The sequence below is a fragment of the Rhincodon typus genome, chromosome 18 (assembly GCF_021869965.1).
Source record: "Rhincodon typus isolate 14 chromosome 18, sRhiTyp1.1, whole genome shotgun sequence".
NCBI classification, from domain to species: domain Eukaryota; kingdom Metazoa; phylum Chordata; class Chondrichthyes; order Orectolobiformes; family Rhincodontidae; genus Rhincodon; species Rhincodon typus.
In genome coordinates this window covers 17,199,458-17,222,139 of record NC_063349.1, presented here as the reverse complement: position 1 = coordinate 17,222,139, position 22,682 = coordinate 17,199,458, and the positions used below count along the sequence as shown (strand labels likewise).

The 22,682-nt window shown below is 40.0% G+C and overlaps 1 protein-coding gene across 2 annotated transcripts in view; it reads right to left on the bottom strand.

Annotated features, from left to right (window-relative positions):
• Window positions 1-478: 478 nt before the first annotated feature.
• bicd1a (bicaudal D homolog 1a) overlaps window positions 479-22,682 on the bottom strand; it is a 246,893-nt gene continuing 224,689 nt past the window's right edge. For both annotated transcript variants that reach the window (XM_020530076.2, XM_048607627.1), the window contains 2 exons: window positions 9,663-9,748; window positions 479-2,221 (listed from right to left, as the gene is read on the bottom strand). In XM_020530076.2, the coding sequence (XP_020385665.2) occupies window positions 2,131-2,221; window positions 9,663-9,748 (177 nt within the window). In that variant the 3' untranslated portion in view covers window positions 479-2,130. The remainder of the gene's footprint in view (window positions 2,222-9,662; window positions 9,749-22,682) is intronic.

Here is a 22,682-nt window from a genome sequence, read left to right as displayed (position 1 = left end):
CTGAGCTGAGAACAACCCTTCATCAAAACAAACTGATGGCATGAAGTCTCTTTCATGACAAACATAAGGTCACGCAGCACAAAGGATCTTTTGTATTGTGTATGCACTATACACAGTGATTTTTTAAAATTCATTCATGGGATGTGAACATCGCTGGCTAGATCAGCATTTAGTACCCACCTAATTGCCCAGAGGGCAGTTAAGAGTGCCTGTGGATCTGGACTCCATGTAGGCCAGTCCAAGTAAAGGTGCAGATGTCCTTCCCTAAAGGGCATTAGTGAACCAGATGGGTTTCATGGTTGTCATTAGACTCTTAATTCCAGATGTTTATTGAATTCAAATTCCACCATCTGCCATGGTGGGGTTTGAACCCAGATCCCCAGAATATTACCTGGGTCTCTGGATTAATAGTCTAGCGATAATACCACTAAACCACCTACACATACTTCTCTGATGTTCCCAGAATTGTGTTGACAGAAATAGGGAATGACAAAATAGTGCCAATTTATAGAAATAAAAGATATCAATTAATTACAATACTGCAGTATAATTGGGCATGAAGCATACAAATAATGAAAACTCTGTCAGACACAAAGCTGGCAGCAAAGTGATTGACAGATTTTGTTGTCATCTTTGTAATAACAAGAAAGTCAAAACCTCTGACAATGGAAACATTTGGTTTCTTCCACTAAATGGAAAGAGAATTGATATAACAAGAATAATGGGCAAAGGTGAACATAAATCCATGTGTTCCCATCATTATTTCTCTGTACATACATTACCATAAATGCCCCTAACATCTGTTCTCTGATTCATACTGACACCCCTGCAGTCTCTTATTAATGTTGATCCACTATAGTCTGCTTGAATAGCATGGGAAGAGACTCACCACACTTTCTTTCCATGGCTAGCTTCCATTTACTTCAAGGATTGGCTTTAATTTTTCTGAAGCAGTGACTCCATATACTAAAGGGACTCTTGGATGGATTCACCAAGATGTAAAATTTATAATACAATCAAGACTTCATACTCAAAAGGTAGATGTTCCAAGCCCTTGCATTTGATTCAGAAAACTGCTTGTAGCCGATTTAATCATTGTCGTCCTTGTAGACCAGTATTCTGTAAATATTATGGAAATTATACTGTCTTGATTTTTGCACAACAAAAGCACCAATTTAATGATACTGTGACCCAGAAGCTTAAAGGTCTTACGATAATAACAATGATAGTAATGGTCTTAAAAAATGTGGCATATCAAGCAATTTTCAGTTCCATTTAGCACCAGCCCCCAACATTAAATACTCTATTACTCTATTTTATGAAAAAGGTACAAATCAAAATGGCATCCATTACCAAGTTAAATGCAGGAACACATTAACAAATAAAAATGCAGAGACACACCTCTAGCAGGACCGGAAATAGTTAAGAGTGACTAACACTCAGTTCACAATTGTCAACATCACCACTGCGCGATTACAGTGGCACATTCCGGCCATAGTAGCACTGTGGCCTAAAAATGCTAATTGTGCCAAGATCCATTTTTTTTAAACAATCATAACATTTTCAAATAATAAATTATTGTCCTCAGAAAGATCATCCAATAAATTTTAAAAAAATCAAACATATAAGTGCACCATATATTGAAGCATTGGTTTGGACTTAAACTTTCAAAATAAATGCATCACCTCATGCTACCAAACTTGCTGAAACACACATTGAAATCAATTACTGTGGCTGATCACGGATGGTCAGTGACTGATGTTGATCAGATGTAGATTAATTCCATTAGTCCATTTTTCTGTCCCCTTTTCTCACTCTCCCACTTATGTTTCAGAGGCAAAACCAAGCAACTGCAAGCTATCCTGTTTCACAGAAGTTGGTTAGTTTTCAGACTCCAAAGTAATAGACTGTAGAAGGGGAAAATAAGCAGCAAAAGAAGTCTTTCAAACAGGTGATTCTCTGTGCTTCATGTGTCTTGTTTCTCAATATTATCTCCATTGCTCCCACTATCCAGAGGAATCGGGCTCAGCAATGAAGCAACAGAGTAGAAAACTCAGGACTTTCCCAGTAATGCATTAGTACCAGAGGCATCCTGATTCATTCTCCAGAGGATGACATCCTGTGGCATGACTAGGAATGGGGAGGAGGCTTAGAAAGACATCTGAGAGGAACACATTTTGATCTGGAATGTGAGTGCTCTTCCTGGAGAGCTATATTAGGACTGCAAATTCAAAAAGAAGCAGTAAGAAATATATGTACCAAGAAAGAAAAGTGGCACTGTAGAAAATAAACAATCCAAACATAATAAATACTGAGCTTCTTAATCAACAGTAAATTATTTTCATGTTTCAATGTTTTTCTCCCTTCTTCTCATCAAGACATTTGTCATATTTTTAACCTAATCCATCTGGCAAGAAACTGACAAGATTGGTTCTCTGGTTTACATGATGCCATTAGCGGAAACAAAAATCAAGCAGAGTGTAAGAATGGGTACTTGACATGGTCCCATCAGTTTCCACCAGGTGGGTAAGGTTAAAATGAAATTCCAGTGATCCATTCCTGACCCCAGTTTCAAGGATCATGAGTGGCCATCCTTCAGTATGTAAGGCAGTGATTCTTCTTCATAAATGAGCCAAGGTATTGAATGCTGGCAAGCTATTACAACATAAGGTGCATCATAACCAAGATAAACCCTGTCTTCTTCCACAATCCAATTCCTAGCAGGTGTCACTGGACAGCAAACAGGAGCAGAAAGACCAGAATAATGCTGCCTTGATAGTCCTGAAGAATTCAAACTAATCATAGCGGCCATGTTGGCACAGGTTTGCTAACTTACCTAAGGATGCAGTTTGAACCTCTGGCCTTCCTAGTTCATATGGCTCAGTTCATCACATTGTTGATCAACTGAGCCATGTGGAAGTCAATTTATTGCACATTTACTTCTTCATGTACATGCATTAACATTTTCACAGTTGTTAATATTTCAAACTGAATATCCCAACTCATCAACATATTTTCACTGATGACTACCATTGCTAACAATAGAATGAATAAAGGCTCATAACTACTGTTACATAGTATTTTCAAACCAGTGCGATATCAATTATTTGGTTATGGGATTTAGATAATAGTTATGAATCACCTGAGTTTACTATGATTACGAAAGTATCAACTGGTTACTGCTGAGTAATTATTCATGGGTATCTTCAAAAAAAAGTACATGAAGTTGGATTTGATTTTGGCATGTAACCAAGTACTTGCTGATAGTACAACTCCAACAAATTTCAATCTGCCCTTCCTCATATCCTTCCATCTTTAGTACTTACAATTTGTAGTAAAACATATAAAGTTTAGACACTTTTTAGAATGACACTTTTGCTGCATGCAGAGAAGAAACAAACGTTTTAAGTTTATGATATTTTATATGTAAATTAAATGGTTAGTAATTAAAGTTTATAATTCAGTTAAAAACGACTGTAAAATAAATCAAAGCATAAATGATCAGTTGTTAAAATGAACAGTGAAAATTGTAAGTCGATGCATGCAGTTTCAGTCTGAGATATGGAAGTTGCACATTATGGAATTTACAATGACATTGGGACAGAATGTGCCGTCAAAATAACAACAAAGATAATGTTCCATTTCAGAAAGCTATGTGGTGAAGGATAGAACTGATTTCTAATCTTTAAGCACTTTACATAAACTATTATTTACGGATATATATGGAACAAGCATGCATCTTCAAACCCAAGCAAGGTATCAGGTATTTTAGACCACTTCCAAACCAACAACAGCACAAGTAAATTCCCAGTTCATGCTCTGAATCTGGGGATTTTTGGGCAATTACAACCTACATTTTTTTCTAGTGTTTGTGATTGTTTTAAGTTCTTCCTTCTCTTTGCCATTTTATTTTATACTATCCTTGCAATGCTATTTGCGTCTTCTATTGTGAAGATGAATGCAACATTCTTGTTAAAAATCTCTGCCATGTCTTCCTTTTATTAATTTGCCGGTCCCACTCTCTAAAGGACCATTGCTTAGTGTAGCTATTCTTTTCCTTTCCATATACTTATGAATCATTTTACTGGCTATTTTATATTTTTTGCTAATTCTTCTTTCATGCTCCAATTTCTTCCCTTTTTTAAAATCATTCTTTGCTAGTTTCTAAATTTTCTCAAATCATCTGGCCTAGCGCTATTCTTTGAAGTATTGTGCGCCTTTTCTTTCAATGTGATACCTTCCTTAGCTTCTGTTAACCACAAACTCCATCCATCTGGTAAAGTTTTTTTTCTTTAATGGAACATATATTTTTTGAAAGTTATAAAAATCTCCTTAAATGTTTTCCATTGTTTCTCTCACATCTTACTTTTTCATTTATTAACTACTGCATAACTATCATTAAGGGGCCTATAAACTACTCTTACCAGTTACTCATTTCCTTTGCTTTATCTTATCTCCATTCAGAATGATTCTACATCTCGATCTGATCCAACATAATTTCCAACAATTGTACTGATTTCATCATTTATTAAAGCAGGCAACCCATTTTGTTCCTTTCCTCCTGTCCTTCCAAAATGTCAAATACCCTTCAATGATCAGTTTCCAGCCTTGTTCAACTTGCAACCAAAGTATCTGTAATGGCCATTAAATTATACTTATTTATTTCTATTTTGGTTTAAATTTATCATTTTGGTATGAATGCCCTCACTGTTCATACTCCCTAGCAGAACCTCTTTCTACTTGTGTCATTGTTACCCATGTGGACCATGACAACTGGATCCTTCTCTCCAAGTTGCTCTCCATCCCAAAGAAAACCTGTAACCTTGGCACCGGGCAACCTTCAGCACTCATGCTCTTGGCTGTAGAGACAGTACTTATTCCCATAACTGTACTGTCCCCTATTACAACAACATTTGCCTCAGCTCCCTCACCTAAATGGCCTCTACACCACACATCCTGTTCAGTTTGCTTATCCAGTCTGTAGTCCCTGCTTTCAACCATAAAAATCAATTGGACAGTTGCAAAGATTAAGTGTCCTTTCTTGCAACCTCTGGTCCCAATACTAGCCTCATTCACAGTCACATTCTCCTGTTCTTGACTGTGTCCAAATCTGAAGTACCTAATTAAGTGTGATACCTCCTCGAATAATTTTTTACCAGATAACTTTTACCATCCTAACTGCATCAGTGTCTGAGGCTCCAAATCCAGCTCATCAATTTGGAGCTCAAATTCCTTATGATGCTAACATTTCCTGTACATGTTGTTGCTCTGCATCACACAGGTGTCCACCGGCTCCCATATATTACTGTTAATATACATCACCCGGTTCTGCAACTTTTCCGACTATTATTTCACAAATTAGGTTTAGAAATAGCAATAATTATCTGGAGTTGCATCAAGAAGTTTAACTAATTAAGCTTTAAATTTAATGTAATAATTATGGCTCCCTGTACCAGATTAAACTAATGTTTCCATTTAAAGAGATAGAAAAAAAAATTAAATTTCATCAATCACTCATCTACTTGTTCATCTGATTAATGTTTCTGGCTTCAGCTTTTGTATCCTATTGCTGGTCTTTGGCTTCTTCTTTTGTTTCGCTAGCTTTTTTTGTAAAAATTCACAACAACAGTTCCTCTCTCATGTCGCCAAATTACCTCACTTACCAAATTCCGAAGCTCGTACTTTGTCTCAAATTATTACTTTTATACTTGCTTACCTCTGCTGAAACCATCATTTTCTTTTCCCTCCCCATTCTCTGCAGCTGAAACTTCCTACAGAAACTAAGACCAAACAATACAACAGAGAGATTTCAGCTTGCAGACAATGACAACTTGAAAAGTTAAGCCAGGACATGCGTGACGGCTGACTGAAGGATTGCCTTTTTTTCCTTCCTTGGAGGGAAGCAACTGTTCTGCTGCTTTATCATTTGCCTTAGATACCAACCTCAGTATTATTTTTCAATGAACATTTTTGGGATTGTGGGCATGGATTACACATGGATGCCTAAAATAGTGTTAAGCCTCAATTTTTGTAATGCTTCAAATACAGCAGTATGGGACTTGTATTCAGACCAATGAATAACAAGAGCTGAGCCTATAGAAGCCATGCACCTATGACTGCAACATCTGAGTTGGAGGACTGAAGATGACACTTTTTAAGTCATTAAAATATGATTGAATGTGATTAAAATATAAAAATGAGAGGTTAGTTCACTTACTTGGCCTCTATAAACAAAAACAACATTGATCTGTGAAACTGAAGGGATGTAATAGGGCTTCTATTCACAAAGATTTCTAATGACCATTTGAAATTATGGTTAAAGTTAGAACCCAAAATTAACACTTTTTTCTCAAAAATACCAGAAAAGCAGAGGCTATGTATTTAATTTGCTCACTGTATTCCAACTATAAAACATGGCCCAGTTTGTACAATTCACTCAACTCTTCAGGAATTATACTCAAGATTACATCCTTCCACACAAGAACAATAAGGCAATTTTCCATAGTAGTTACTACTCTATAATATTCATCAAAAGATCAGGACACATTTCTTTTTTGGGTGAAAACATTGCTACTCTTATTTACATTTGTCCATCTATTCCTTATTAAAAATCATTTAAATGTGTGTACTTCCTGTCTACAAGGGGTATACCAATTTAATCCATTAGCCTAAATTTTCAGATTTTGCACCTGTACCAAGATAACCTTATGTGGCATCACTATAGATTCAAAAATCACAGAATCTTTGTGAGAACCTTCTTCCAAGGCCTGCCAATTTCTGTTATTTGGTGTTGCTGAACCCCATGTAATGCCATATCATGGCAATTGTTTTCACTGCTCATTACAGGCATGTCCAAGGAAGCTACCAGCTCTGCTAAACAATAGCACTCCCAAAAACCCAGGGCATTTCTCTTGTCCAAACAGTGTTGCTAAACCCCAGGATCTGACCCAAATTGTCAGGAATACAGTTCTGCACAGGCCTAGAATTCAAGGACATCCAAATTCCAGGACGATCCTTCAGTGCTGTCAAATTCCAGGACATTCAAAGTCAGAAGGGTAAGGGCTTGTGGGAGGTGATCAGAGAACCAAAATGAACAACCTACTCACTCAATCTACTTCTCATTAATCTACCTGCTGCAATTGTCTCTCTATGTCAGTGTTGGAAGGAGTTTCCACCTCGCAATTCTTGCAAACACCAAGCTGTATCTTCGCATTTTAAATCTTCTCTTTTGTGGCATGTGGCACTAGCATGGTGATAGTGGGATAGATAAAAGAATAGATCTAGCACCTCTAAACTGGCCATACGCACTGAAGTGTTATACAAACTCAAACCAGAATGAAAAGCTACATCTGGGATAAGGGTTCCCCTGTGTGCTGACCAATGAATGGCAATTTGCCAAACAATCAGGACCCTTTGTTTTTGCAGAAAAATTTGTTCCTGCTCTAGAAATTTGGCTTTCTTGCATCTGTCCTGATGAGTGCAAGACAAAAAGCTTTTACAGGATGTCTCTTTTTTCAGAAATACTCAAGTTCTGTACTACAAGAGAGTTTTTATATCGCTATAGAGAAGTACAATTTAGGCCAAATTCAGAATATCAACAACGTAATTTTACTCACAGTTAAGCTAACAAGTTAAATTAACCATTGAATTTTTCCAAGAGTGCGTTAAACAAGAAATTGTGTTCATTTACATATATTAATGCACGGGGAACTGTCCTCCATAAGGAAAATGTTTAAACATTGCATCTTTTTGAATTAAACAAATGCATGGCAGACAATAGTTCCCTGGTGCATTTGCCATGGCAATGTCTTGGCTAATCAGAGTGAACTTGCCAACCAATCAGCATCCTTTTCTTATGCAGTATAAATTGTTGCTCGCTTTGAAATTTGGCATTCTTGCATTTGTCCTAATTAGCATAAAATGAAAAGGTTCAACAATCTGAGATAGTAGGAACTGCAGATGCTGGAGAATCTGAGATAACAAGGTGTAGAGCTGGATGAACACAGCAGGCCAAGCAGCATCAGAGGAGCAGGAAGGCTGACGTTTCGGGCCTAGACTCAACGATCTGTCTCTTTTCTCAACAGTATGAAAGTTCTCTACTACCAATTGTTAACTTACATGTAAGCTCTCAGACCATTCTCTGAGGATGTATAGCAACAGGTTGACACTTGATTCTTTCACTCTCATTTAGGCAAACAGAGGAATAGCCTTATCCATCTCATTTCCAGTGGCTATGTAGTACAAATTCCTGAAACACCAACCACTGAGTTACATAGCCCTAGAGCTACTTCCGCAGCCCTGCTAAATCACATCTTTCCTAATCTTCACATGCTTGAACAACTTCAAGACTACCAAAAACTCCCAAAAACCCAATCTAAGCGGAAACATCTGCCTCAGTCATTACACCCCCAGACTCCTCCAGTGCTACTCGAAATATGACTTCCCCAACTATTGTACTAAATGCCTACCTCTTAACTAGTACATCTTTCTATCATCTTGATACATATTTTAGACATTGAAAGGTTAAAAAATAAAAATCAAACAAGGCTGCAGATTTTCAAGAGATAACAGATGTGGAGCTGGATGAACACAGCAGGCCAAGCAGCATCAGAGGAGCAGGAAAGCTGACGTTTCGAGTCTGGACCCTTCTTCAGAAAAAAATGTTTTTTGACCCGAAATGCTCCTCTGATGCAGCTTGGCCTGCTGTGTTCATCCAGCTCTACACCTTGTTATCTCAGATTCTCCAGCATCGGCAGTTCCTACTATCTCTGCAGATTTTCAAGGTTTTTTTTAATCAAAATGAAATAAGGTTACTACGTCTGATGGCTAAAACTGCCCTACAGATCTCATGAGAACATGAAATAAAACACAACCTGATCCATTCAACCACTGTAACTCAATGATGATATATTATAAATTAAATAGAATAAACATTCCTGTTACATCTGACTTACCATGAACAATCTGCTAGTACACTAAAATAAAAATACACATGCTAGATGGATCTTGCCTTTATTAAAGAAAAATAAAGCCCATTTTTCCTACTTAATTTGCTAAAGAAACATGTTAACTGCCAATCAGTAAACATGACAAAGGATGGGGCAATGATACAAAGGTTGTTAATGATAGGAATGGCATGGAATAGATACTTTATTCTCAGTATAATTTTACTAACATGTTAAGTAAGTCAGAATGTGGTGATTCTCAGCTGTCCAATACCGCATTGCATGACACATTTCAATGTTTATGTAAACAGTAACTTTGGCAATGAAACCAGATATTCATTGTCACAACATAAAACCTAATATAACACTTCGTCACATTATTTTTTTTGATAAAAGATGTAAACAGACAGGTATATGCACAGACCCTGCTTGGTAGACATGGTCCAAGAGTACACTCTGAGAATGCACAAATCAAAACAGACAATAAATACATTATTTCAGCCACTATGATAAAAACATTGCGTCAGGAGTGTGAGGATCTGAAGCTACACTATGACTCTGAGTAATGAACCACTTTCAGGAGTGAATCCCAACATGCAGTGAGGAGAGGAGAAAACAGATCGTCACAATGCAGCAAAAATAAGATGGGGCACTGATGATGTGCATTTCATGGGTAATGCATGCTTTGGGCTGGTTCATAGGCAACTAATGTTTTACCTTTCAGTCTCTGAGTCACATCCTCTCTCTAGTTGTGAGTAGTGTGGCGATATGGAGGCAGCAGACTGCTGACAATCTATAAAAAACTGACAAATTAGACAAATATACAGAGAGATGACACAGTAAAGAAGGTTAGTAAATTACAAGATACACATGAGAAATTTAGTGAGGAGTTTCCCAAATTTCCTTCAACTGCACAGTTTAATCCACTCAAGTATGCCATATTTCTGACCCATTGTCTAGTAGAAATACTGTGAAACCAAGACTGTTTATGCTAACATCCTGGTCAGACCTCAGATCAACTCAGAGAGCCAATGAAATGAGAAACAAAATTGTCAATCATCAACTTATATTGTTATGGTATTGGAGTTATGGTGAAATCTGACTTGTAGCAAAGGATTATGTTTCTACGGTGATTGAATGTCTGAATGATGGTGATTGCAGCTGCAATGTGAAATTTTATTTTCTAAACACTGGTTTGAAAGAATTTTACAACCAGCCTGACAACAAAAAGCTATTGCTGTCCTGCCAGATTAATGCCTTGTAGAATGCAGAATTAACAATTATAAAATTACTCTACGCAGGATGGGAAATAATCACATCACCATTTGAGTCATTGTGTTCTCAAGAGAAGAAATGTGCGTGCAAATTTTACAAGATCCTGCAATAAAGACATTGAAGCTTTGAAACTACAAATTTCTTCACTTAAGATCAATCTTCAGGTGGCTGATCCCTTTTGGGAACAAAGCACTATTAGTCATTTCCTTGTCGTGGGTGAGGAATGATTGGGGCTCAGGTATTTCAACTGCATTAAGAAAGCATGGGTCATTTTAAAATAAATTCTGCATTCCTAATGAGCTATGTGCACAATTTGTCAACCAGTTCTGAGCACTGGTAATACTAATCAACTTTTTGTTCAAATGGAGAATCAGTACCCGTTAGATAACAAATTAGATAGCAAAGTACTCACCAATGCATTATCATTCACACTTAGATTCACAAATGAAGGAATATGATCAATAAGACTAAGTATTAAAATGCTGTCTACAACCACAAATGACAGACTGTGTCATTTTTCAGGAAAGAAGAAAAGAATATTTTATTGATTAATGTTAAAAGTTTTAATAGGGGTGCTAATAGCTGATAATCATTATGATATGAATCGCTACTGATACAATGACATGAGAGAGTCAAACAGTATGAGGAGTGAGGTAGTTTTGTCAATTTTTTTCCACACTTCTAAATATTTTGGGATTTTGATTATCCACTGTAGGGAAGACTGCTCTCCTTCGTAACCATTGTAGATAATTAAGGTCACCTACATTACACATTGAAATAAAGATATGTAAAACACAAAAAGCATGAGCCCAATTATTCTTAGACAGAAGATGATTAATGTCAGGAGACTGATGCTACAGGGCTGGACAATAAGGTAACGTCTCATGCAAGGTTTTAACTTAAGCTTCATGGAATAATCTGAAATCAGATAACTCAAAGCATATAATGCAGAATATACATAAAATGATTCACAAATCATCTTTAAAAAGTTGGGATCTTTTGAGAAAAAATTCCATAATATAAATATCCAACAGTGCACCTGAGATGTGTGACTAAGACAATCTCAGGTTCGTTGTCTTCACACTGTAACCATCATAATTACTAAGTAAATCTTTACTGCAATAAAGTGAAAGTGTCTTTAATATGAACAGCAACCAGGTTCCCTTTGTGTTATTTTCCTGTTCTGCATCTAGAATTGGTGGAAAAAGAGGGGAATCTGAGAAAATCCTGGCACATATAACACTGTTGCAATTGATTTTGCCTTCCTGTGATGAGGTCATGCCCTTTTTAATTTGTTCATGGGATGTGGGCATTAATTGTTCATCTCTAATTCCCTTGCAGAAGGTGGTGATGAGCAGCCTTTGTGAACTACTGCAGTCACAGTGCTGTCAAGAAGGAGGACCCAGGATGTTGACACAGCAACTGTGAAGGAACTGTGTGATATAGTTCCAACTTAGAATGGTTTTGACTTGAAGGGGAACTTGCAGAAGGTAGTGTTTCCATGGATATACTGCTTTTGCCCTTCCAGGTGGTAGAAGCCTTGGTGGGTTGCTGCAGTGCATCTCGTAGATGGTACACACAGTTACCATCTCCACTTCTGACCTTATAATGGAGGGGAGGTCATTGATGAAGTAGCTGAAAATGTTTGGGCTGAGGTCACAATTCTGAGGAGCTCTTGCAGTAATGACTCTGGGACTGAGGTGATTAACCTCTAACAATCACACCATCTTCCTTTGTAATGAGTATGACTCCAACTAGTATAGAGTTTTTCCCTTAATTCTTATTGACCTCAGTTTTGTTAGGGTTCCATATGCATACTTTGTCAAATGTTGCCTTGATGACAAAAGCAGTCACTCTTACTTCTTCTGTGGAGATCAGCTTTTTTGTCCATGTTTGGACTAAGGCAATACTAAAGTAATGAGGTTAGAAGCTGAAAGATGTAGGCAGATTCTAAATCAAGCACTATTTTACAGGTTATTGCTGGTCAAATAGCACTTGTCAGCACTGTTGTTGACCTCTTCCATTACTTTGCTGAGGATTGAAAGTAGACTGATAAGCCAACATTTAGTCGGATTGGATTTGTCCCACTTCTTGTAGACAGCACATACATAGGCTATTTTCCACATTGTTGGGTGAATGCCAGCATTTTATTTATATAAAGCAGCTTGGCTTTAATTCTGTTTAATTCTGGAGCTCATCTTCAGTATTATTGCAGAATGTTATCAGGGTCCATAGACTTTGTGGGACCCAGAGCTTTCAGATGCTCACATATCATATTGAGTGAATCAAATTGGCAGAAGGCTGTGATCTGTGATGCTGGAAATCTCAGGAGGAGGCAGCGATGGATCATCCACTTGGCACTTCTGGCTGAAGATTGTTGCAAATGTTTCAGACTTGTGTTTGCACTGATGTACCGGATTCCTTCAGCATTGAGGATGGGGACATTTGTGCAGCTTCCAGGGGTTATTTAATTGTACAATATCATTCATAACTGGATATGCAAATCTGCAGAGCTTAGATCCAATCTATTACCTCTGTCTATCAAATGCTGTTTTCACTGCTTGGCATGCAAATAATCATATCTTGTAGCTTCATCTTTTTTTTTAAGATATGCCTGGTGCTGCCCTTGCATGCCCTTCTGCTTCCTTCATTGAACCAGACTGATTCCCCAATGTCATGGTAATGGTAGAATGGGGGTTATGCTGGGCCATGACATTACAGATGTGATTGAAAACAATTCAGATGCTGCTGATGGCCCACAGTGCCTTATGGATGCATGAGTAATGAGTTGCTAAATCTGTTCTAAATCCATCCCATTTAGAACGGTGTAATGCCACACAACACGAGGGAGGGTATCCTCAATGTGAAGACAATTCCAAACCTGTATTTCAAATGCTCCAGGATACAAAATGGAAGACTTCACAGTGTAGGTTCTGCACCCACCAATAACCTATTAAAATGTGGAACATTTCCTCATAATAGCCTTGTTTAGCAACAGCATGCATTCCAACAACAGGCCATTGGAAAGCTGGTTCTATATTAGACTTTCAGGAAGGCTGACACATCATAATTCATCTGGCAGGGTGTGGAACATGAGATAATTTTCAAGTCTGGACAGCAACAGATCATTAAAGCATTAGATGTGTAGCCAATATTAGAATGATGGCAAGGCAGAAATTACAATCTGCCTTTAAGTGAATGATCATTATTCCAGCTGTCAATGCTTTGGCACAAACTCAAGTCAGCCAAGCAAAATGGAGTCTCCACATCAGAGATAGAATCTGCAAGCTCTGATGATGCTTAATTTCACTTTTTTTTAAAAGGGATGGCCACATTTAAGTCAAACTAATGTTAAAGTGGCCTGACTTGTACCAATTTTACTGTAGTAATGAATTTTGAAGTAAAGCAGAGAGTGCAATGTTTAGATCAGTTTTGATCCAAATCAAAAAATTGACAGTCTTCAATAGAAAATCTTCATCCTTGTCAGAATTACTTGAACAATGTATGTTTACTGAGTTACAGGCTGGGCTGCCAGTATCTCTTACTGAAGCCTGTATTAGCCCAATGGTGTGTAGCCAAATCATCTTCTGGTCTGGATTGACCAGCTGGCAACAGCACTACATATGAGCAAATTGGTGCCAAAGGGTCACCCCGATTGAAGGAGTTGGCTTCCTCTTTTTTAATGAGAGCAGTTGGGTTTCCTTCCTCAAATTGAACGGAAATGGTTAAAATAAAACTAGCTCACTGGCAGAGGTTCAAAAGCTAACATTAAGAACACTGCAATTATTCATATTGCCAACTGCTTATTTAAGTACAAGTTTATTAGGACTGAATTGTTCAATGGCAAGAACAAACTGTTCCTTAGCAAAAAAAAAGTTCCAGTCTACCATCAACAGAGTGCTAATAAAGTAACAAGGCTACCGTAGTAGTAAATAAATCTCAATATCCACATGACAGTAATCATTCTAGTGATACATTTGAACAAAATGCTCTTCAAGTTACATTAAGGGGGAATAGAATCTTCAATAATTATTAGCACTATCCTCTCTTAAGTTCTTCTTTTTGATCAGAACTCATAATTCAATGGGTACTATTTTAGTGAAAGGGTGGAAATAGGCACTCAATAAGTGCTCTGCTAATAAAATGCAGCTCTTTAAAAAGCTGGCTTTAGCATATAGTTCTGATTATAATTTATGATTACCAAAATTTGTCTGAGGCTCCTAAAAGAGATACCTGTAAGTTTAGTAAACAGTAATTAGACATATTTTTATGTAGCCATATATGTGGACTCCACACACTGTGCTGAAGGGGTGGAGAGACTTGGTTGACAGTTATAGGTTTCATAGAATCATAGAATCCCTACAGTGTGGAAACAGGCCCTTTGACCCAACAAGTCCACACTGACCCTTGGAACATCCCACCCAGACCCATACCCCTATAACCCACCTAATCTACACATCCCTGAACACTACAGGCAATTTAGCATGACCAATCCACCTAACCTGCATATCTCTGGCACAAAAGCAAAGTTGTTGGAAAAGCTCAGCAGGTCTGGCAGCATCTGTGAAGGAGAAAACAGAGTTAATGTTTTGGGTCTGGTGACCCTTCCTCAGAACTGATATATCTTTGGACTGTGGGAGGAAACTGGAGCACCCAAAGGAAACCCATGCAGACATGGGGAGAATGTGCAAACTACACACAGACAGTCACCTGAGGCTGGGATTGAACCTGGGTCCCTGGTGCTGTGAGGCAACAGTGCTAACCACTGAGCCATTGTGCTACCCCCAGGATGGCTAACCAGTAACACGTATTTACATGACTACATAGCAATGCTCAAAATGTATGAAACACAAAATATTCCTCTAGATTTTCCTTTTAACTACTATTTGTTCATCTTAATTTACCTTGCATTTATTCCTTCCTGCAGGCCAGCCAATGAATACTTTTCTTTCAGATTGGTGCAAACAAGCAATTAAGGCTGAGGGAGGAAGAGACAGGGTCAGAGACACTTGGCCTGAGGGTCTGGGGGTACTGATTGAGGGTGTGTGTGGTGTGATGACCAGCAGCCTGGCCTTACAGAACCAGCTCTGGTCACTCAGCCATGTCCAGGTAACAGTGCCCAGAGCCAGAAGCTTGAGAGTTAAATGTTCCCTGTTCCCTGGTCAGCATCTCTGTCTCTGGCTTGCTGCAGTGTTCAAGCTGGAAGAACAACATCTCATTTTCCGCTTGGGGACACTGCAGCCCTCTGGATTCAATATCAAGTTCAATCATTTTAGGGCCTGAATTCTCCCATGTCCTAGCCCCCGTACCCCAAACACCAGGCTTTGTTATCACATAGCCTGCCATTACACACTACAGTATTGTTGCTCACTAACAGTCCTCATTAACAGCTATTTACCCTCCTAGGTAGATCATTATCAACTCCTTTGTCTGTCCAACTGTTCTTCTCTCTCTTTGGGCTCTATCCTACATGACATTTTCCTAGCTACCATCAGTTCTGAGGAAGGGTCACCAGACCCAAAAACGTTAACTCTGAATTTTCTTCACAGATGCCATCAGACCTGCTGAGCTATTCCAGCAATTTCTTTTTTTTGCCTCTGATGGTTGAGTCTGTATCAGACATTGTGCCGAGCAGATCTTCAGTGACAAGGAGTTTGATGAGAGGGAGATGCTGGAGAAGAGGCCCAAGAAAGGTTTCTTCTCAAAATCCAAACAGCATTTGTCATCACTGATAAAATCCATCAGCTCCCAGCAAAGTGTGAAGTGCCTGGAAAGCATAAGCAGCGGCACCAGGGCTGTGATGGTAATGTCCCCCCAAACCACTCCATCTGCATTCCATCCTTGGCTTAGTGAGACAAATGACAATCCATCCTTATCTAAGAAAATGACGCACAACAGGGCTCTTAGAGATGAGGTTGGCCAGGCGAATGTACCCCACATCAAAGGGCTTGCACCAAAGAAAAGCGCACTTTCCAGGTCATCGCTCTGCGTCAATGGCAGTGACATCTACAATAAGGATCCTGCCTGAAAACCACCCTGGTTTATTGCCAGAATTGACACACCTATCCCATTCCTCCCAGGACCTTGCAAGCAAGAGAGAGCCCTCTCCTTGGCCATCTTCCTTGGATGAGCCTGGGGGACATCCAGCAGCACAATGAGGTGGAGATCAAGCTGGCTCCCCCCGTCATCAGAGTGGTTGATGAAAAGGGTGCTCCAGTCCTAACTGGAGACAGTCAGAGGAAGGATGAAGTTGGAAGCATGCATGCCACTGCTCCCATTATCTCCACTGCCAAGGCCACAAAAACATCCCAGGTGTGACTGCGAAGTTTAGCATTTTCCCTTTTGCAAGTGACAGCAAGGATTCCAAGAGTAGGAGGTCCCAGACTCCGTCACCAGTGAATAAATGCAGTTCTCTGGCTGAAAAGAGTCAAAGCAGTTGCTGGTTCATGAGGATGCAAATCACAAACCAAGGCTCTAGCTGGTACCAGGCTGCATCCCGTGGTCCAGAATCACAGGCTGAGCCGAGGTTCCAGGTCCATGGCTGATGGCAGAGGTGGCGACAGCAGCAAGTTTGTTGCCAGTGCAGGACCCTATGGCACTGGCAGCATTGGTGAGTTCAGCCTAGCATGAACTCATGATGGTGGCCGTGCTGGCGCAGGTGAGATTGCATTAGAGGCCGGTAACTCTGTGTTCCATTTGTGGCGGTGTGGTGAAGCGTGGTTGCAGCAGTGTCTTCAGTTTAGCAGCAGGGATTGGAGGCATCAAGGGTGTTGCCCATGGCTGAGCTAGAAGAGGGAGCTGTTCTAAAGACCACCTAACTTTCTTCAGATAAAGCTTTAAGGTGAACTTTATTGTTTTATTTTTCTGGCTTCATATTTGGTGTTTTGGTTTGTTTATTTTCTGTGTTTTAAGACGGTGCAGGAGAGTGGCAACACAAAACAACACTTTTCACAGATTTGTAATAAATACTCATGACAATAAATAAATCAATTCAAATATACAACCACATTGAAACATATCTTGACTTGTGATGTCAAAGATGTGACAAAAATGATGCATCACTCTTCTCCCTCCCTGCAAATAAATGTTAAAACAGCTCTTTGCAAAAGAAGCATCATTGCCACATAAAGTGCTTAAAAACACACAGTACAAAATACATCATTCTTATCATCCATCATTCTTTATTGGAAACCAGCAAAACTAATCGGCTCTGATCCCTGCAACATGTGCAGGTATTATTCATATCTTTCCCTCTGTAGACCTCTTCCCTCTTTGCCTGAAAGTAGTGAGTCATGGTGGAATTTTACTGGTGCTATCAGCGCTCCATAACTCTGCTGAAGTGACCACTTTTTGCAATTGAGTCTTAGCATTTACCCAGCAATCAGATGCTTTCTGTTATAACTGATACTCAGACCACAGTTGATTCTGCCGTCTTCAGCCCATGGAGACTGAAACAAGTTGTAAAAATTCCAGTTTCTGCCCAGATGAGATCATCAATCTTGGCCCTGTATAGGAATGGAACCATGGGACTATTCTGGCTCTGCATTGGCTTAGCATCTAAACTGTTGGTACATTTACCACTGAGCAGAAAGGAGAGCAAAAGGACCTTTCATATGTAGCAATAATATCAACATACTTTGATAAAACATATCACAGCACTGCAGACATACAAGGCAAATTAGATACAACACTTATCTAACAAGTCGACTCGATCAAATGAAGCAGGCACAACATCGCTGTGCATATAACAAACTGTTCAATATACATGTAAATTCCTATATTCAGTCAGAGCCTGGCATATTTCTGCTTATAAGGGTGAGAAAAGAATTGTGAACAATATCGAGAAAAGGCAATTTTTACCAGTGTTCGGATTTGATGTGAAAGTTGAGCTTACATCACTGTCATCACCGTGAGGTTGTCTGGTGAGTGTCTTTGGAAACACACACATGTTTTCTCAAATTGAATCTGGAGTTGCTCTATAAAAGTCCTGGTAGAATTTAAGCTGTCATCACATTTGTGGAAATAGACAGCCCAAAATGATATTTCAGCAATGTAATCTGATCTGTAGCACAATGCTTCTTAGTCTGTTATTACCATCAAATAACATCACTTCATTTGATATGTGGTTCCTGTTTTTCTGTTGTTGGGCTTGTAATAAATTCACCATTCTAACTGGATTAAATCTTATAGAATGGACGTTACAGATTCTATTAGTTTGTACATTTGCAAAGTGAGGGATAAGAAATGTTTATTTTCAAACCCAAATCAAAACAGGTCAAGGATGGTGCTGTGTGTGGTATTGCTGAAACAATTGACAGGACACAGAGACATGACAGGCTTGGAGCAAGGGAATCTGCAGACAAGGCTCTTAAACAACATACACAAGAGACTGAGATAACAAGGTGTAGAGCTGGATGAACACAGCAGGCCAAGCAGCATCAGAGGAGCAGGAAAGCTGACGTTTCGGGCCTAGACCCTTCTCTGATGCTGCTTGGCCTGCTGTGTTCATCCAGCTCTACACCTTGTTATCTCAGATTCTCCAGCATCTGCAGTTCCTACTATCTCTACACAAGAGACTGTTGCTTTATATTTCATTAACCAGCTGTAACAATGATATATAAACACATTGTCTTCATTTAGAAAACTAATCCCAGGCCTAACAAAGCTGGAAAATCATGTTTGTACAAGATTAACTACAATTTATTTTCATTTCAATACAGGAATAGGATTATTATTTGAGAACTTTAGGTATGAAAAGTTTACAACTTACCTTGAGTGTTTTATAAAGTTCAACTGAGAAGTAAATTGTGATTGAGAGGGAACCAAGAAATGGAAGTAAGGCAGTCAGGGGAAGTAAATAAGATTTAGCTGTGTCAACAGACTCCTTAATGTCTACGGACCACAACCAGAAAACAACAAAGAGGCCCTGACACTGTGGAAAGAGATTATCATTTGAGATACCCTAACTGTAACAAAGACAAGCAAAGCTTCCAGAACATGTTTTTCCTATTGGCCCAACAGTGGTGCAAGGCATAAAGACAAGTGAGAAAGAGGTAATTTGAAAATGACAGAGAAAGATAAACAGAGACAGGGAATGAGGCTGAATGAGGCTCACGTTCAAACAGAAGGACAGAGGAATGACAAATAGATGAAACTCCTGATTTTAACAGCATAAAAAAACTACCTGACCTGCAGCAGGACAGCCAAAAGGCTTTAACTTCCAGGCATCATCTGTGTGCCCCGACTCAGTTGCATGCAGAAAACCAGTGCAATTTCTGACATCATAGCCTGACATGTGTTGAATTGTTAAATGTGTTGCAAGAACTATACTGTAAATAGCATGAAGTATAGAATCATATAGCATAGAAGTTAGCCATTCAGCCCATTATCCCTGAGCTACCATCCGGTTAGGCCCTCTGCCCTGCTCTTTTTCCATAGTCCTGACTTTTATTTTCTTTCCTATATCCAATTCCCTTCAGAAGTTATTTTTTTTAAATGCTTCCACCGCTCTTTTGAACAGTGCATTCCTGTTTAAAATAAAACTTGCATCTGCCTTTAATTCTTAGCTTAAATCTTAACCCACTGATTACCCACTGATTACTCTACCAACTAGAGGAACTCAGCTTCTTCCTATTGTTTTCCTGATGAAGAGCAAGATTTTTAGTATGAAGATGCAGAGTCTTCCATCTCATTAGGGCAGCACAGTGGCTCAGTGGTTAGCAATGCTGCTTCACAGCACCAAGGACCTGGGTTTGATTCCAGCCTCGAGTGACTGTCTGTGTGGAGTTTGCACATTCTCCCTGTATCTGCGTGGGTTTCCACCCACAGTCCAAAGATTTGCAGGTTAGGTGGATTGACAATGCTAAATTACCCATAGTGTCCAGGGGATATGCAAGCTAGGTGGATTAGCCATGGGAAATGCAGGAGTACAGGGAGAGGGTAGGGAGGTGAGTCTGGGTGGGATGCTCTTCAGAGGGTGGGTATAGACTTGATGGGCTGATGGGCCTGCTTCCACACTGTAGGGGTTCTATGATATCGTAGGACATGACAGAATTCACCTGCAGCAAGTAACAGCCCAGGAATGATCACTCTGGGGGATTCAGAGTAGAGATAAGGAGACCTCATAACAGGAAGAAGCAGGGGAAGTGTATAGCAGAACTGAGAAAATGCAGCATGTGAAGGTGGCAACAGATAAGTAGAAAAGAGTTGGCTAGAAACACAGTTCAAGGTTACCCTGACTGCCAAATTCCAAGACTGGAGCCACCCAGGATACAAATATAAAAATGAATGTCACTGTCAAGCAACGCCAATTTTTTTTCCCCTGATGCTGTGTGAATTACCATTAAAGGTTATGAAAGTTGGTAAGGAGGAATCCAGCTCACCATTCAGTGCTATTTGATTACTGCAGCCCACCTTGGAGCAGAAAACACCTCTAAAGGTAATTCCATATGGCCCATAGAGAGATAACAGCCCAAAGTACACCTGTGTTTCTTTCGGGAATATGATAACTGACTCCACATTGACCTTGGGACACAGCGTCCATGTGTAAAGATGCTGTGCGGATTTATCATGACGGGGAAACCTCCAGATAGTTTCCTGGAAAAAGGTTTCATGAGGCTGGGGGAATACCCAACAACACAAGCAGAACAAAATTAATAGAACAGAGAGTTGTATCGCTGGGTTGCTTTTTATCCATGTGACTCAGCTGCTCTAGATACATGGTTGATATAAAAATAAAAATCAGGCACAGGCACAAAATACACTAGCAATCAGGCCACCAACATTTGCGGAGGAGGTAGAAAGTCATCACAAGAATCACTCAGCGAGACCTGTAGTTTTAAATGGCACAGTTCAGTTGGATTTATTTACTTTACTTGAATCTTGTCTGCACATGTGCTTCATGACATTTTGTTTCGGCTGGGTATGATGTCATAGACCCCGGCTCAACAGAGTATTGCTGGTCACTCAGGGTAAAAATGCCATGGAACACCAGGGTCTTACAAACACTAGACTTTTAAATATGCTTCAACCCTCTCTCTTTCAATTCAAGGCAAATCAGAATGACCTGGAGTGGGGAAATAATGTGAAGGTGTACTTAACTTAGCCTCGTGACTGGCCCATGCGATCTGGTTGCTATGGGAATAGGGGGCCCAGAACAACTCCTATTGAAAGTCAGATGAAAAATTTTAACAACTGGACACAAAGAAGAAGGCAGCTGTTCTTGCTACTTGCAGGCTCATTGGGGTTAATCTTGCACTTTTTTGGCAAAGTTGCATCACATTTTTTTTGGAAGATTTCTGCCACAAGGCTTAGTGAGCTTGCTCCACTTTCTCTCTCTAGTTCGCCATATCTTACCAAACATGCTTCATCACTTATCTGTTTAGCCTGACCCTATGCCCTCCCTCGCATCCAATGCTTGCCCCAGATTACCAGGCACGATTCCCAGAACAATTTTCCACTCAGAAGATATCTGCTTAGAAACTGGCCACCCCTTGTGCCCAAGGCATCCTTAAAAGGCCGCTGTGCTTCTTGGCCAAGAGTTGGCAATCCAAGTCTGCCCCTCACTGGCAATGTCAAGACACAGTCATGAAGTGACGTGATTCACAGTACATATCAGCATGGCTGACATTCCCTTGCACATAGAACCCCATTCTCTCACCCCCGTTGCTGTTTAACCACAGGCCACACACTTGACCTGTCCATCACTACATTCGGACAGAGCATCGTTTAAGTCAGCTCTATTCTGTTCTCATTGCTCATCGTAGACCTGCATCCTGTCATTGTCCAGCAGGGGAACATCATATACAGGCAACAAGGTGCAGGGCTGGATGAACACAGCAGGCCAAACAGCATCATAGGAGCAGAGAGGCTGACGTTTCGGGCCGAGACCCTTCATCAGAAAAGGGGGAGGGGAAGGGGGTTTTGAAATAAATAGGGAGAGAGTGGGAGGCGGATAGAAGAGGGATAGAGGAGAGGATAGGTGGAGAGGAAACAAACAGGTCGAAGAGGCGGGGATGGAGCCAGTAAAGGTGAGTGTAGGTAGGGAGTTAGGAAGGGGATAGGTCAGTCCAGGGAGGACGGACAGGTCAAGGGGGCGGGATGAGGTTGGTCGGTAGGAGATGGAGGTGCGGCTTGAGGTGGGAGGAGGGGATAGGTGGGAGGAAGAACAGGTTAGGGAGGCAGGGACGAGCTGGACTGGTTTTGGGATGCGGTAGGGGGAGGGGAGATTTTGAAACTTGTGAAATCCACATTGATACCATTGGGCTGCAGGGTTCCCAAGCGGAATATGAGTTGCTGTTCCTGCAACCTTCGGGTGGCATCGTTGTGGCACTGCAGGAGGCCCAGGATGGACATGTCGTCTGAGGAATGGGAGGGGGAGTTGAAATGGTTCGCGACTGGGAGGTGCAGTTGTTTGTTGCGAACCGAGCGTAGGTGTTCTGCAAAGCGGTCCCCGAGTCTCCG